We start from the raw sequence: 16118 nt of genomic DNA on the forward strand, positions 1-16118 counted from the left end.
TCATGGAATTGAAGATGACTGTCCAAGAGCTCCTTTTAGTTCACAAAAGAGGAGAGGATGTGTCTTCTCAAGTCAAGGCATATGTCAGGCTAGCAAACAAGGTGCAAAAACAGTTCAAGAAGATCACCAAGAAGACTGCTTCCGACAAGAACGACTGTAGGGTGGTGATGCTACTGGCAGAAGCGAGAGAGATCACCATTTCGCTGCTCGAATCCACATCGTCAATCTTTTCAAAGCAAGTTGAGATGCCCAAGTGGTCTCTTGCCTCCAAAACATTCCAGAGGACCAAAGTTGTGTACCAAGAGGAGCAATTGCAGGCATTGGAGCACAGTATTGGAGATCTTGAGAGCGGAGTGGAACTTCTGTACAGGAGATTGATCCAGAACAGAGTTTCTCTTCTGAATGTTCTTAGCTCGTAGATACCCTGAGCTCTAGTTCCCAGCAGCTGGCGTCCACCATTTAAAGGATTAGTCAGTCATGAGAACAATTTTGCATTGCGTATACTTGTGGATATGTACAGGAAGTTCACTGAACCGAAAAGCAAAGAAAACAATTTTGTCAATTTCATTTCCCTGAATTTTTTCATTTCTGCTAAACTCAAATATCATTCACATGGTTGGGTAGCTTGATACAACTATTTACCGAAAAAGGGTTTCCCCCCGCTTTGTATTCCAAAACAACGAACACCATACACATAGCATTGCTGGGGCGAGCAGCACAACAAGCCCAAAAGAAAAGTAGAAAAGAATGCCAACAACGGCAGTTCGACAAAGCATGGATGAACCGCCACCGCTGCGCCCTCCAGAGACACACCACCACCGCCCGAGGCTCCGATCTGCCGCGTACCAAGCGGCACCTTCAAGAAGGAATGCAACGCCGACGACGCTGCCGCCCGGACGAGTCCTAGGGTTTCCCCCGGTATGCGGAGGGAAGTGGAGGATGGCTACCACCGACACCCTCCAAGAAGGAAAGGTGGCACCCGTCGGTCTCACCGCATCGGAGCCGGCCGAACCGGCAAGGGTTTCTCCCGCACACCAACCCCACCGCCCAACCGGAGCCGACCAGCCAAACCACCGCCCAACACCATGCGCCATCGCGGATGCGCCGCCACCCAAGTTGTCTCACTACGAGCACCAACACGAGGCCAAGAAGGCCGGAGAGAAGAGCCAAGCGACAGGAGCAGCAACACCAAGGCCGAGCGGGAGGGAACCACCTCCTCCGCCGTCGTGCGAGAAGCCCACGCCTCCGGCATAGTCGCGGTTGCCGTCCGGACACGGCAGCGGGGCAAACCAGGCCACACCTGGCCCGGCCAGGCCTGCAACGGGCCCGCTAAGCCCCGCCAGCCATGCTGCAGCAGGCTGGCGGCGGCGCAGCCAGCACCTCGCCGCTCAGCGCTGTTCCCCTGCCTCCCGGAAGACTCGCCAGGGATCAGCCCCGCCGGCGGCCCGCCCAAGCCCAGATGGGGCCCGTAGGGCCCAGATCTGGGCCGAGCGCCGCCGCCAGGACCCACCGCTGCGCCGCCCCACCGCCAACGACGCCGCCGCCGTCCAGCCGCCCGCCCGCGCCGCGCCAGGGAACCCCGCCGCCACCCGGTCCGTCGCCGCCTAGGAGCACCCCCCGGTGCAGCTCCGTCCCGCGCCGGAGAGCCACCGGGAGGGGAAGGTCAGGGGGCCGCCGCCACCAGCGACCCCAGGGCCAGGGCGGCCGCGGGCGCCAGCGACGGCTGCAGGAGGAAGGGGAGATGTGGGGACTGGAGGAGGGAGGCGGCGATGCGCGGCCGGTCGCCCACGGGGGCGACGCGGTCGCGAGAGCTAAGAGTCTAAGATACAACTATTTCAGTACAATGTGTGTCAGATAGCAATGATATTTATCATAGTAGACCCCACCTTCATTAATACTTTCGAGTATAAGATTACAGGTACAGGCAACACCCAACACATAAACAAATATCTGGCACGGCATGCTAAATGACCCGATAAAGCGGGGCAAAAGCCTTTTTTATAAATGACCCGATAAACCTCAATGTTAACTTCAGTTAACATGCCACCCTATCTTATCCTCTCTCAAAGAACTGCACCTAGTTGCACCGCTCTCTGAAGAAAAAGTAGCGATGATGATGTTTCAAGAGATACCCCGATTAGACTTTTGTCGCTTCAGATTTTGGCGACAAGGGGAATTTTCTGTAGCCCAAAAGACCAAGGCAGTCTGGGCATTCAAGAGTTACATGTTTAAAATAAATGCATGCTTAGTAAATGGTTGCGTAAATTGCTTACCAAGAATGGGATCCGTGAATCGCTTCTTCAAAACAAATACTTGTGAGGAAAGAGAGGTGTGGAAGGCATAAAAAAACACCCCTGGGTCACCCTCCTCTGGCGACACGGGGGCGACTCCTCCAGCGCCGCCGCCAGTTCCTCTCCCTCCCCCTTCTCGTCTCGCCGCCGCCGGCGAAGCCCGGGCGGGTTCCAGAGAGGGCGGCGGTGGGGCGTCTTCCTGGGCAACCTCCACCCCTCTCCTCCTCTCCTTGTTGGGGCGCGGCGGTGCGCGCCAGATCCGCGAGGCCCAGTGGCGGGAAGCGGCGGCAGTCCACGGCGGGCGGCGGGCAGGGCTCTGCGGCGGCGTGGATGCCCAGGCGTTGGTGGGGACGAGGCGGTGTAGGCCGGGGCTGGCGGGCCAGATCTGGGCGCTGCGAGCTTGCAGGCTGCTACCGTGTTCATCCTCGCCGCAGGAGGTGCAGCACCCGCTGATCGTGGCGGGTGTGGCGGTGGTGGATGGGGCTCCTGGCAGTGACGTCGATCCGAGTGGCCTTCGATTCCTCTCTTCGTCATCTTGGCACTATTTTCATTGAAGAGTTGGCCCTCTCCCAGTTGCAGTCCATCGTCGTCTCGCGCCCGGTGCAGCAGGACCGAGCTTGTTTCGCGCCTGTGCAGCAGTACCGAGGTCGTCTCGCGATCGGTGCGGTAGGACGGTCGATGGAGGCCAGTTTTGGCCGACCTATTGAGTCTCGGTGCTGGGGGCAGCCAGGGGTGCGAAAGGCGGGGCCTTTCTGCTCGTCTCTTTGGGTAGCAGCAGGTTTCAGGTGAGGGGGTGTCAAGGTCTTAGTTGTTGGGGCGGCGACGCTGGCGGTGGTAGCGCGGTGCTCATGGGCAGAGCCCGTGGCTCAGTGCTGCCCAGTGTCCATGGCCGTGTGGGCGGTGTGGCTGCCGGGGTGTGGCGTTCGGTGGCGGTGAGTGTTGGACGGGGTGAAAACATGTTCTATCTTCGGACGGACCGGCGGCGGCGAAGCTCGCTCCCTTCTTGAAGGCGTCGTCACGGCTCTCATTGCTCGTCGTGATGCTCCTGGGGAAACTCTGATCCTCGGATCGGGCGGTGGTGGTGCTCCGGTGTCGTAACCTTCCTGAAGGCGCCGCCTTGGAGCCTACAGTTCGTCGTATGTGGCTTCATCTCCTCGCGGTGGCGTTAGTGCTAGGGGTGGTGTTGCTGCGTTCAGCGCCTATGTATCCTACCTTGGGTGTGTGCGGGTGTTGTGATGGCGTGCGTTCGTACCAGGTTGTTGATGATCATTGCTTTATATGTAAAGCGGGGCGAAAGCCTTTTTCGGTAAACAAATGCTTGTAGACCTCATCTTGCTCTTATACTCCATTGTAATAACTCAATGTTGTTAAGCTTTATGCACTAGCCAACGCAACCAAAAGTCCAAACAGATGGAAAGGGCTAGTGCAATCCACATATACTATAACACCCTGAAAATGCAACTATCCCTAGGTGGTTTTGGTAATTCATAACAACATATAGCTCATTGAGCTAATACTATTCCAAGATAATTATTTCAGGAAAGCTCAATGATTGGCATGGTATGGATGTGAAAGTGGAACCCTCAAAATGCTAAAGACAAAGGATTGGCTCAAGCTCAAAAGCTCAAGACTCTTCTTTTTATATTTTAGTGATCCAAGATCACATTGAGTCCATAGGAAAAGCCAATACTATCAAGGAGGGATGAGGTGTTGCTTAATGAGCCTCTTGCTTCATGTGCTTAGTGATATGCTCCAAAACCCTCAACTACTTTCCCATATCCACATATGACCTAAACTCTAAGCCAAACTCGGTCCTACCGATTCTTCCTATCCGGCGCCACCGAGTTTCACTTGTCATTAGCCACTGCCAAACCCTAGCAATTCGGTTCTACCGATAAGGATCTCGGTCTCACCGAGATGGGGTTGCAAACTCTCTGTTTCCCTTTTGTAACTTTTCGGTCTTACCGAAAGAGCGAATCGGTCCCACCGAGATTGCAATGTAAACTCAGTGTTTCCCCTTTGTAACTTTTCGGTCTCACCGAGTTCCACTCGGTCTCACCGAAAGAGCAAATCGGTCCCACCGAGTTTGCCTGACCAACTCTCTGGTTAGCTAATTACCAAATTCGGTCTCACCGATTTTGTGTAATCGGTCTCACCGAGATTACGTTATGCCCAAACCCTAACCGAATCGGTCCTACCGAGTTGCATGTCAGTCCCACCAAAAATCACTAACGGTCACTAGGTTTACATTTTCGGTCCGACCGAGTTTATTGATTCGGTCCCACCGAGATTGGAAAACTGTGTAACGGTTGGATTTTGTGTGGAGGCTATATATACCCCTCCACCTTCTCATTCAAAGAGAGAGCCATCAGAACATACACACCATTCTAACTCATATGTTCTGAGAGAGAACCACCTACTCATGTGTTGAGATCAAGACATTCCATTCCTACCATATGAATCTTGATCTCTAGCCTTCCCAAGTTGCTTTCCACAAAACCCCTCTTTCCACCAAATCCAAATCCTATGAGAGAGAGTTGAGTGTTGGGGAGACTATCATTTGAAACACAAGAGCAAGGAGTTCATTACCTACACACCATTTGTTACTTCTTGGAGAGTGGTGTCTCCTAGATTGGCTAGGTGTCACTTGGGAGCCTCCGACAAGATTGTGGAGTTGAACCAAGGAGTTTATAAGGGCAAGGAGATCGCCTACTTCGTGAAGATCTACCGCAAGTGAGGCAAGTCCTTCGTGGGCGATGGCCATGGTGGGATAGACAAGGTTGCTTCTTCGTGGACCCTTTGTGGGTGGTTGCTTCTTCGTGGACCCTTCGTGGGTGGAGCCCTGTGTGGACTCGCGCAACCGTTGCCCTTGGGTGGAGCCCTGTGTGGACTCGCGCAACCGTTACCCTTCGTGGGTTGAAGTCTCCATCAACGTGGATGTAGGATAGCACCACCTATCCGAACCACGGGAAAAACATCCGTGTCTCTAATAGCGTTTGACTTCTCCAAACTCTTCCCTTTACATTCTCGCAAGTTGCATGCTTTACTTTCCGCTGCCTATAAACTCTTTGCATGCTTGCCTGAATTATGTGATGATTGCTTGACTTGTCCTAAATTAGCTAAAATTTGCCAAGAACTAAAATTGGGAAAAGGTTAAGTTTTATTTGATCAAGTAGTCTAATCACCCCCCCTCTAGACATACTTTCGATCCTACACACCCCCTCTCACGTGTGACGGAGAAGACAAGTCAACACATGCAACCGGAAGAGAGCGACGGCGCGCGAAACTCACCTATGACCCAAGAGCTAATAGCACATGTACTGTCGGACAATAGCGGAGTAGGTGTAGTGACTGAAACACCAAAGTCCTGAAGTAACCACCGTAACCAAGTCACCTCTGCCGTCAAAAGAGCCATAGCTCGCAACTCGGCCTCTGCACACGAACGGGAAACTGCAGTCTATTTCTTCGTCTTCCAGGCAATGAGAGAACCACCAAGAAAAACACAGTAAGCAGAAAGTGAACGGCAATCCGAGAGATCGCTAGCCCACGTAGCATCCGAATAGGCCTGAAGCTGTAATGAACCGGAGCGAGGAAAGAACAGACGATGAGAGATCGTGCCACGAAGATATCAGAGAACACGAAGGAGGTGGTTGTAGTGAACCGAAGTGGGAGCAAAGACAAACTGACTCAGAATATGGACAGGATAAGAGATATCCGGACGAGTGACAACTAGATAGACAAGATTCCCAACAAGATGACGATAACGCGTCGGGTCAGACAAGGGGTCACCATCAGTATCACGGAGGTGAACATTGATCTCCATGGAAGTCTCAGCAGTGCGGTCATCAGTAAGAGCAGCACAAGCAAGAAGATCCTGGACATACTTTTCCTGAGAAATAAAAAAGCCATCAGAGGTAGAAGAGACATCGATCCCAAGAAAGTAGCGAAGAGGGCCAAGACCAGACATAAGAAACTGCTCATTAAGGCGTGCCTTCACAAAGGCAGTATACTCGGGGTCGTCACGAGTGATAATCATGTTAGCAACATATAGAAGAAGAAGAGTCCGACCACGAGCTGAAAGATGGATGAACAACGCCAGATCATGAGTCCTCGCTGGAAAGCCAGCGGCAGTCACCACGGAGGCAAAGCACTCGAACTAGACGCGAGGGGCTTGCTTAAGGCCATAGAGAGCGACGAAGATGGCAGACCACGCCATCAGGAACTGAATACCCGAGTGGTGGCTGCATGTAAACCTCCTCACACAACTCACCATTAAGAAAGGCATTCTTAACATCAAGCTAAGATACAAACTAGTGGAGAACAGAGGCCACGGCAAGAAGTGTGCGAACAGTGGTCATATGGGCCACAGGAGCAAAAGTCTCATCATAATCACGACCATGCTCCTGCTGAAAGCCACGAGCCACAAGATGAGCTTTGTAACGCTCAAGAGAACCATCAGGGGACTGGGCAAGTGGTGTACCCTGGCACTCACACCCCACCATCGCACCCTAACTCCGTCAACCACCCGCAACCACACCACCCGCGACTCCATAGTTTCCCGCCCGCACCTGAGACGCACGCTTCGCCCACAAACGCCATGCCTTCTTCCACTGCCATGCAACCAGACAACCCCGAGACCTACACAAAGGCCCCGGCTCTGGACCAACCGACGGCCCTTGACCAATAGATCCACCCGCAGATGCTCTGCTGGTAGATCTGCGCCAACCCGCCCGCGGCTGAGGAACGAGGGAAAAAGGGGAGCGGACGAATCCGGACCGACACCGCATGCCAGCGACAGGTGACGCGACCGCATCGAGGCCACCCATCCCTCCAACTGAGCTCCCCGCCGAACACGAGGAAAGGGGGAGGAGGAGTGGACGCATCCGGACCGACAAATGTGTCGGCGACAGGTGGCACGACCGCATCGAGGCCACCCATCCCTCATACCAAGCTCCCCCGCGAGCACCGCCGTGTCGCCCACCCATGGCAGCTCGCACACCTCCCCGCGAGGCCATCCGCAACCATGCGCCCGCCGACGAGGGAAACCAAATCGACCCGCCGCCTCAGCCGCACCACGACAAGAGGGCTGCCCGCAGCCCATGCTGCCCGCAGCATGCAGCGACAGGGGCGGATCCGGACGCACCGCCACGAAGCCACCGCGCCGTCACCACCCGCTGGCCTACAACACTAGGACTACAGCTCCGCCACCCCCCACCAGCAGATCGCCACGGCAGAGGGCGGCCGCCTGCAGCCAAGGGCACCCACGCCCCGCGCCGAATGACGACTAGATCTGAGTGCCACCGCCACGCCATCCCTGACTTGCACGCGCGCACCACCACCACGCCGCATGTCACGCCGCCAGCCCACATCGCCGTCGTACCTTAGCGCTGATGCACCGCTGCGCCCACCGGCAAACGCCGCCTGCCCGACTAGCTATCGCATCTTGCGCCGAAGCCACTGCGCGGGGAGACGAAAGAACCCTGTCACCGTCGGTGACGACCGGGCTTTGCCCGGCCGCGCCCTCGGGCGGCGCTGAGGGAGGAGGAGAGTAGGGAGGGACGCCCGGCGGCGGCAGCTAGGGTTCCCTCGCGGTCGCGCGCGGGGCGACGCGAGAGGGAGAGAGGCGGTGGGAGAAAGATGTGTTTTTTTTCACATTTCTCCTATATGCACCAAGTATGCTTCCATACGGACGGCGAGCAATTATTTAAGATAGCCAGCTTAAACTTAATATTAAAAGCAGAGCAATACTGTTCGTATAGTCGAGAATCTGCATCCACTTACATGGTTGTCCTTTTGCTGCGGGATCGCTGAAACACACCAGCGCTGCTGTGCAACCAGTGCAACTCATCATAACGTCGGAGAACCAGCAGAGAACAGAACTAAAATAATCATTGCAGCAACACGAAACCCGCATTGCATTTCCTTGGCTAATCTTCCATGATCATATATAACCCGTATCCAGATCCGAGATCAAACTCGTGCAGTCAGCTGTGTCACCAATGACAATGACCTAGATATGCCAGGCAGATATAAGCTCACTGATTCACACTTGCTGCGCTAAATAAAAACACGTAGGAAGCTGGTCTGTCTGAATGGGCCTTGGGTGGCCATGTTTCTTTCAACAGATCACCTTAACACATATGGAGGTTAGTTGGATGAGATTCCTGCTGTCGACTGCTCTACCTATCATGCCATTGCTCCGTTATAAACACAGAGAGAAGCCAAGGATTGAGCACCAACAAACTGCAGCCCTTGTCTTGCCAACCTTTCTCTTCCATTTCCATACCGAAGAAAGTAGCATCAGAGCCTCAAAACCACAAGCATGGCTTACCATCTAAGATCTGCAAGCGCGCCTTCCAGCCCTCGCTCAAACAAACCCCAAGTAGAGCAGCAGCTCCAGAGCCTGAGCGCAACCATCTCTTCGCCCTTGGTGACCATCGATACGGCATGCAAAGGTTTGATGAAGCTGGAAGACATCTACAGCTGCATTGAAGAGATGATGTGCACACCCAGCAACCAAGTCAGCTTCTGCAAGACCCTGCAAAGGGTGGCAGTGGAGGCCGAGCTTGGACGGTCCCTCGTCGTGCTTGACCTCTGCAACGCCATGCAGGAGACCTTGATGGAGCTGAAGATGACTGTCCAAGAGCTCTTGTTGGTTCTGAAGAGAGGAGAGGATGTAACTTGCCAGTTCAAGGCGTACATCCGGCTAGCCAAGAAGGCACAAAAGCAGTTCAAGAAGATCAGCAAGAAAACTGCTTCAGACAAGAATGATTCTAGGATGGTGATGCTAATGGCAGAAGCAAGAGAGATCACCATTTTACTTCTCGAATCCACATCCTGCATCTTGTCGAAGCAAATTGAGATGCCCAAGTGGTCTCTTGTCTCCAAAACATTGCAGAAGAGCAAAGTTGTGTTCGAAGAGGAGCAATTGCGGGCATTCGTGTGCAGTATCGAAGATCTTGAGAGCGGAGTAGAACTTCTTTACAGGAGATTGATCCAGAACAGAGTTTCTCTTCTCAATGCTCTTAGTTTGTAGATAGCCTGAGCTCTAGTTCCCTGCGATTGCCATCCACCTTTTAAAGGATTAGTCGATCATCATCATAGCACTTTTGTAGTATGTACAATTGTGGATATGTGCAGAAATTTACTTAACCGAAAAGCGAAGAGAAACAATTTTGGCAATTTCATTTTCTGAATTTTACCATTTTTACTGATAAAATGATTATTTGTTAAACAAGTGACTAACTGACTTGGTTTCTCATAACTCGAAGAAAAGATTTCTCTCCTCAAACATAGTATTTATTTACAAGCAACAGAACAATAACATGGAATTTGGGGCTTTCCTGTCACATAAAATGTTGTCTAGTTTATAACTTTACACAAGAAGTAATGATATCTCTAAATGGCCTATTAGTCTCAGGTAATTATTTCCCAAGGGTCATATTACTCAGAGTCACAGGTGTCGCAAGCTCTAGCATGCTGAAACAAACCAGCTCGAACCCACGACCTTGTGATTATGCATTATCATTACCGAGGGGGAATACCTAATGATGCTGATGAGTGATTACTAACAATAATCAGGCTAACACATGCAACCAATAATACTGACCAGAACAAATCCCCTGAAGATCCTTAACTCTTATCATGTTGTTGTACCTTCCCTTCTGCTTCCAAATGATACAATAAACTTCACGTTTCTATCGCTCTACCGGTAATGTTCAAAAGAATTGCAAGCATGCACCATTAAGTTATATATGTGCAATCAGAAGTCGACCAAACCATTAAGTGATTTTTGGTTTTTGCGACCATAACTTTACCAAAAAAGGCTTTCGCCCGCTTTATATTATAAAGCCAACCGCACAATAAACATCTAACACAGACCAACACACCACAAACACACACACACGGAGGTCCACAGGAACCACAAAAGTACACCAAAGGGTCATAGCTGCGGGCACAACACAACAAGCCCTAAAACCAAAAGACGCACGCCACAAACCACATAGATGCCAGGCGGACTAATCAGGCTCAGGGGGAGGAGGCGGCAGCGGGGGAGCCAAGCGGAGCGCCATCGAGCGGAGATCGGAGAGGAGGGCGGTGATGACGTCCCGGTCCTGGGGGCGGCTAAGCGGCCGCCTAAGCTGCAGGTAGCCACACAGTTTAAAGATTGCGTCAGTCGCACGACGAAGGGGCACCTTCTGAATAACAAGCTTATTACGGATGTTCCAAAGCGTCCAGGCAAGAACCCCTACGCACAGCCATCTAATATGGCGGTAGCGGGCAGGGCAGGCGTTAAGCTCAGCAAGCAGGTCGGGGAAGTTGGTATTACACCACTGTCCACCAACCGTTTCGCGGAAGCAGGCCCAAAGGAACTGGGCAGAGTGGCACGAGAAAAAGATGTGGTTAGCATCCTCAACGGTGCCACAGATGGGGCACATTCCATCACCCGGGCCATTCCGCTTGAGGACCTCAACACCAGAGGGGAGCCGGCCACGGATCCATTGCCATAGGAAGATCCTGATCTTCAGCGGGAGACGGATATCCCAGATCAGGCTAAATGGTTCCGGGGCCGACGAGGGTGCAATGGCACCGTATGAGGACTTCGTGGAGAAACGCCCGGAAGGCTCGAGGTGCCAGGACAGGACGTCCCGGTCCTCCGCCACCTCCATCGGCAGCAGAGCAATGTCCTGGAGGAGGGAGTCCCAGGCGGCCACCTCAGGGGGACCAAACGGGCGCCGGAAGGCGAGACGCCCTAAGTCAATAAGGGTCGTCTCGACTGAGACTCGATGGTCAACCGCAATGGCAAATAGCTCAGGGAAACGCACCGCCAGGGGGGCGTCCCCTAGCCAACGGTCGAACCAAAACAGGGTCGAGGCTCCGAAGCCAACGGATATAGAGGTGCCAATGCGTAGTATGGGCAGGAGCTGGATCACAGACTGCAGAACTGGGAACCGCCCGTACGTTGGCAAAAGGCGAGAGGCTGGCCACGAAGGTATTTATTGCGGATGATGGTGAGCCAGAGGCCTCCCTCCCCGTTGGCAATACGCCACAGCCAGCGAGTCAGGAGGGCAATGTTCATGCGTCGGGAAGAGAGGATCCCAAGACCCCCCTGGTCTTTGGGCTTGCAAATGTCGGACCATCCCACCATGTGGTACTTCTGTTTACCATCCTTGCCAGCCCAGAAGAACCTCGATTGGTATTTGTCCACCTCCTGGTGGAGGGTCTCATGAAGGCAGTAGAAGCTCAAGAGGAACCAGAGGAGGCTCGCCAGCGAGGAATTGATAAGGATTACCCTGGCGGCCTTCGACAGCCAGCGACCCCTCCAGGGTTCAACCCTGTGCTGCATCCTAGTCACCGTCGGTCGAAGATCCGCGACGGTGAGTCTGGAGTCACTAATGGGCACCCCCAAGTAAGTGGTGGGGAAGGTGCCCAGGCGGCAGTTAAGCCGGTCAGCAATGGACAAGGCTTCGTCCGGGTTGTAGCCAAGGACCATCACTTCGCTCTTGTCGAAGTTAATGGTGAGTCCGGACATTTGTTGGAAGCATAGAAGAAGGAACTTCAGGTCGGAAGTGGAGCCTTCAACCATGATAATGGTGTCGTCCGCATACTGGAGGAGGGAGACCCCTCCCGCACCAACAAGGTGAGGAACCACGCCCCGAATATGGCCGCAGGCCTTGGCCTTATCCAGGATGACAGCAAGGGCATCGACCACCATGTTAAAGAGAAACGGGGAGAACGGGTCTCCTTGGCGCACCCCGCATAAGGTGGGGAAGTAGGGCCCGATCTCACCGTTGATGTTGACCGCCGTCCGGCCGCAGGTGACGAGTTGCATAACCCGTGTCACCCAGCGGTCGCCGAAGCCTTTCCGAAGCAAAACTTCCCGAAGGAAGGGCCAGTGAACCGTGTCGTAGGCCTTGTGGAAGTCGAGCTTAAGGAACACCGCGCGGAGGTGTTTCGCTCGAACTTCGTGGAGGACTTCGTGGAAGACTAACACCCCATCCAAAATATATCGGCCTTGTATGAAGGCAGACTGGTTGGGGTGGGTAATAGAATCTGCAAGCAGGGTCACCCTATTGGCGTACCCCTTGGCCAGGATCCTGAAGATCACGTTGATCACGGTGATGGGACGAAACTGGCGGATGTCCGAGGCCCCAGGGACTTTAGGGATGAGGGTAATGATCCCATAGTTCAGACGCCCCAGGTCCATGGTCCCAGAGAAGAACTCATCGAAGAGGGCCATGACCTCCGGCTTAATGGTCTGCCAGAATGTTTTAAAGAACAAAACCGGCAGTTCATCCGGGCCCGGGGCCGAGGAGGGGTTCATTCCTTTGATCGCCGTAAGGACTTCCTCCTCCGAGAAAGGTGCCACTAGAGCGCCATTGGCCTCGGCGGAGACAAGCTGGTCTCCCGACCAGGTATCGGGGGCCAGTGTAGCCCCACCCCGAGGGGTGGGGGTAAAAAGGGCTTTATAAAAGCCATCTACGTGCGCGCGGATGTCCGATGGACGAACAAGCTGAGTGTCGTCCGCCCACAAGGAATGAATGGAGTTGCGGCGCCTCCGGCCGTTGGCAATCGCCTGGAAGTAGGCCGTGTTGGCGTCGCCCTGAAGTACCCAACGTTGGGTGCCGCGCAACCGCCAGTAGGCCTCCTCGTCAGAGTAGATGGCCGAGAGCTGGTCCTCGAGATCGTATCGCAACATCCACTCATCTGGGGAGATCCCGGACATGTCTGCCCGGGCGTCCAGGGCCTGGATATCGCTTAAGATGGCCTTCTTGCGCTCACGAATATCCCGGCCAAGATTCGCACCCCAGCCCTTCATAAACTGGCAGGCTAGCTTGGCACAAAACTGCCAGGAGTCGACCGCGGACATGGAGCGGTGGAGGGAGACGCGCGCGGCGGCCCACTTGGCCGCAACCGCCTCGCGAAACCCGGCTTGGTTGAGCCAGAATGCCTCGAACCGAAACCGGGGGGGAATGGGGGGGCGTTCATCCGCCATGGAGAGGAGGAGGGGGACATGGTCAGATCCGATCCTGGTAATAGCCTGAACTGAGGCCAGGGGGCATCGAAGCTCCCAGTCCGGGGAAACTAAGACGCGGTCCAGGACAGACTGCGTCGGGTTCGCCTGGCGGTTAGTCCAGGTGAACCGGGCCCTCGTGCGCTCTAGCTCACGGAGGCCAAGCTCCGCGATGCAATCGTTAAACAACTGCATTCGGGGGCGATTAACCCGGTCGTTATTCTTCTCATCCAGGGAGCGGATGAGGTTAAAGTCCCCTCCCACCACAACGGGAAGAGAGGACGCAGAGACCTTCTGCTGCAGCTCGGCGAGGAATGTCGGGGAGCGGCTGTGATCCGCCGGTCCGTAGACTATGATGACCTCCCATTTGAAGTTGAGTGCACGCTCGAAGATCTCCATACTGACGAAGAACTCGCCCCGATCCATACCTCCCACCTCAAAGGTGGCATCCTTAACACCTAACAGGATGCCACCTGAGTGGCCATTGTTCCCACTAGAAGGGAGCCAATGCCACGCGAACAGGTGGGAGCTAAGCCCGTCAAACTCGGGGAGGCAAAAGTCCGTGCGCATGGTTTCCTGAATGGCTATGATGTCAATGTGCTCGTCCTGGATGTACTCAACAAGCTGGCGGCGACGGCCGTCATGGCCAAAGCCGCGAATGTTCCAGAAAAGGGCACGCGTCTAAACCGCCATGGAGGGGCTACTTGACCCCAGGACGGTGGAAGCACTGCGGGCTCGAAGAGCGGCAGTGCGGGAGCGAGTGCGGCCCCGAATCTCCTCGGCCGGCAACTCCGAAGGCTGGGGTGCCGGGGTGCGGAGGAGGCGTGCCCGTGTCTCGGCAAGTTTCCCATCGAGAATCTCACGGGCCTGAATAGCCACAATCAGCTCCAAAGGGGGGCCAACCTCCCCCCTGAAAACTATGGCCGAGTCACGGGCCACCTTGGCAAGGCGGCCAAGTGGAACGGCTTCGAGAGCAGAGAAAGAGCAACTGGAAGAACTAGAAGGGATGTCGGTCGCACCTGTCTCGAGGTTCCGGGCCGCAGCCCGGATCTCAGGCCGCTCAGAGATGGACGGCGCCGGGAGGCCGGCCGGGCGGTCCGCGTCGAGCCGGGCGCTGCGGCGGGAGGCCGTCACCGGGGTCGACGAGGCCCGAGCCCGGCGGACGTAGGACACCGAACGAGGCGGGTGAGGGGCGACGGGGGTGACCACCTCCCCGGAGGTCACCAGCAGCAGGCGAGTCGGGGAAGCAGACGCCGGGGGGATCAGACAGGCACCAGACACCGCCTGAGGGGAGGGCGGGTCCAGGGCCGGTGGATCCAGGACCGGCGCGTCGACCACTGGGGCCAAGGAGGTGGCCGGGGGGAGGCGGGTGGCGGCTGCGCATCTGCCCCAGATGGGTCCAACAGGGGGGACCTGAGGGGGGAGGCACCGACGATGGCGAGGCCAGAGGCAGCAGAAGTGCCGAGGTCGGAGACGGGGGGTCCGTGGCCACCACAGGAAGAGCACACGGCGAGCGCGGCGAAGATGCCGGGAGGATGAGGAGGCTGACGCTAGAGATGTCGCTGAGCTCGGCCGAGGAGGAGGGAGAGGGGGTAGGCAGCGTGGAGGTGGCGGCTCGGAGGGGAGGGCCAACCCACGCGACCGGCCCGCACCCGAGTCTCCCCGCCCCGGGGGAGGAGAGGGGTCCCGAGAGGGGGAGCGGCTGCGGCCGGAGTGCTCGTCGTCATCCTCCGGGTCCTCGTGGCGGGAGGGGCGCGGCCGGCGGTAGTGGGAATCGTCGCGGGAGTCCGCGCCGCCCCCACCGAAGTGATCTGCAGCGAAGTGGTGAGGACGGCCGACGTGGTTGTGGGGCTCGGGGTAGATCTTGAGGTCGAATCCCTGGTCGTTGAAGAACACTCGAACTGAGGCACGGAGGGTGGAGGAGTCCAGACACTTGACCTTGACGCGGACCTCCTCCTCCTTGCGGAGAGAGAGCTCGTCCACCACCACCACCTTGCCCAGGAGCTTAGACATGCTCCGGATCACCTTCTCAGAGCGGGCGATGTCGGGGAGGCCCGCTATGAGAATCCAAGCGGTGTCCAACACGGCAACCGCCTTGGGATCCAACAGGGGCTCAGAGATGTTGACGACGAGCTTGTTGAGGGCGAGGGTGATGTCGTCGCTACGGGTGCAGAGGCCCAGGCTGAGAGCGTCGGGGAAGACCACGGTGAAGGAGCTGTCCGAGGTCGGGGTCACCTGCTAGTCCCAGACACGACGGCAGAGGTGGTTAAGCTCCGCCTCAATCATCTCAGGCGAGGCAACCCCGGCCCCCACGATGGACACGACAGCAAGGAGCGAAGGGGACGGAGGGGGGACGTCTTCCACCTCGATGTGGAAGAATTCGAGGCCCTCGATGCCGTGGCCGTACATCATGAGCTCCCCAGTCATCGGACGGTCGGGGCAGAGGACCGTGGGATGGCCCGATTCCTTGCAAAGGTAGCACATTGGCGGGTTGGGGCAGTCAACCTGGAAGTGGCCAGCCTCACCACAGTTGAAGCACGGAGGAAGGTCACGGGGGGCCTCAGAGATGAGCGTGCCCGAAGACGCGGGTGCGAGAACCGCGTTAGCGGGGGTGCGGGCAGCACCCCGCTTCTTCTTCTTCTTGGCGCCTTGGCGGCCACGGGCCCCGGGCCCCCCGCTGCCCGGAGGATGGCTCGGCTGGGACCGAGGAGGCTGGTATCGGCGGGTGGCCGCAGTGTCAGAGGGCTTAGCCCGAGGAGGGGCGACGCAGGGTGCTCATGGCGACGAGCGGGCCAAGGTGAGCGGGGCCGATC

General features: G+C 56.1%; 1 protein-coding gene across 1 annotated transcript; it reads left to right on the forward strand.

Annotated features, from left to right (window-relative positions):
* The first annotated feature begins 8073 nt into the window (after positions 1-8073).
* LOC125527105 lies at positions 8074-9692 on the forward strand. Its single transcript, XM_048691678.1, has one exon. The coding sequence runs from the start codon at positions 8614-8616 to the stop codon at positions 9325-9327; it is 714 nt and encodes a 237-aa protein (XP_048547635.1). The 5' UTR covers positions 8074-8613; the 3' UTR covers positions 9328-9692.
* Positions 9693-16118: the final 6426 nt, after the last annotated feature.

Source organism: Triticum urartu, unplaced genomic scaffold, assembly GCF_003073215.2.
Source record: "Triticum urartu cultivar G1812 unplaced genomic scaffold, Tu2.1 TuUngrouped_contig_29, whole genome shotgun sequence".
Lineage (NCBI taxonomy): Eukaryota > Viridiplantae > Streptophyta > Magnoliopsida > Poales > Poaceae > Triticum > Triticum urartu.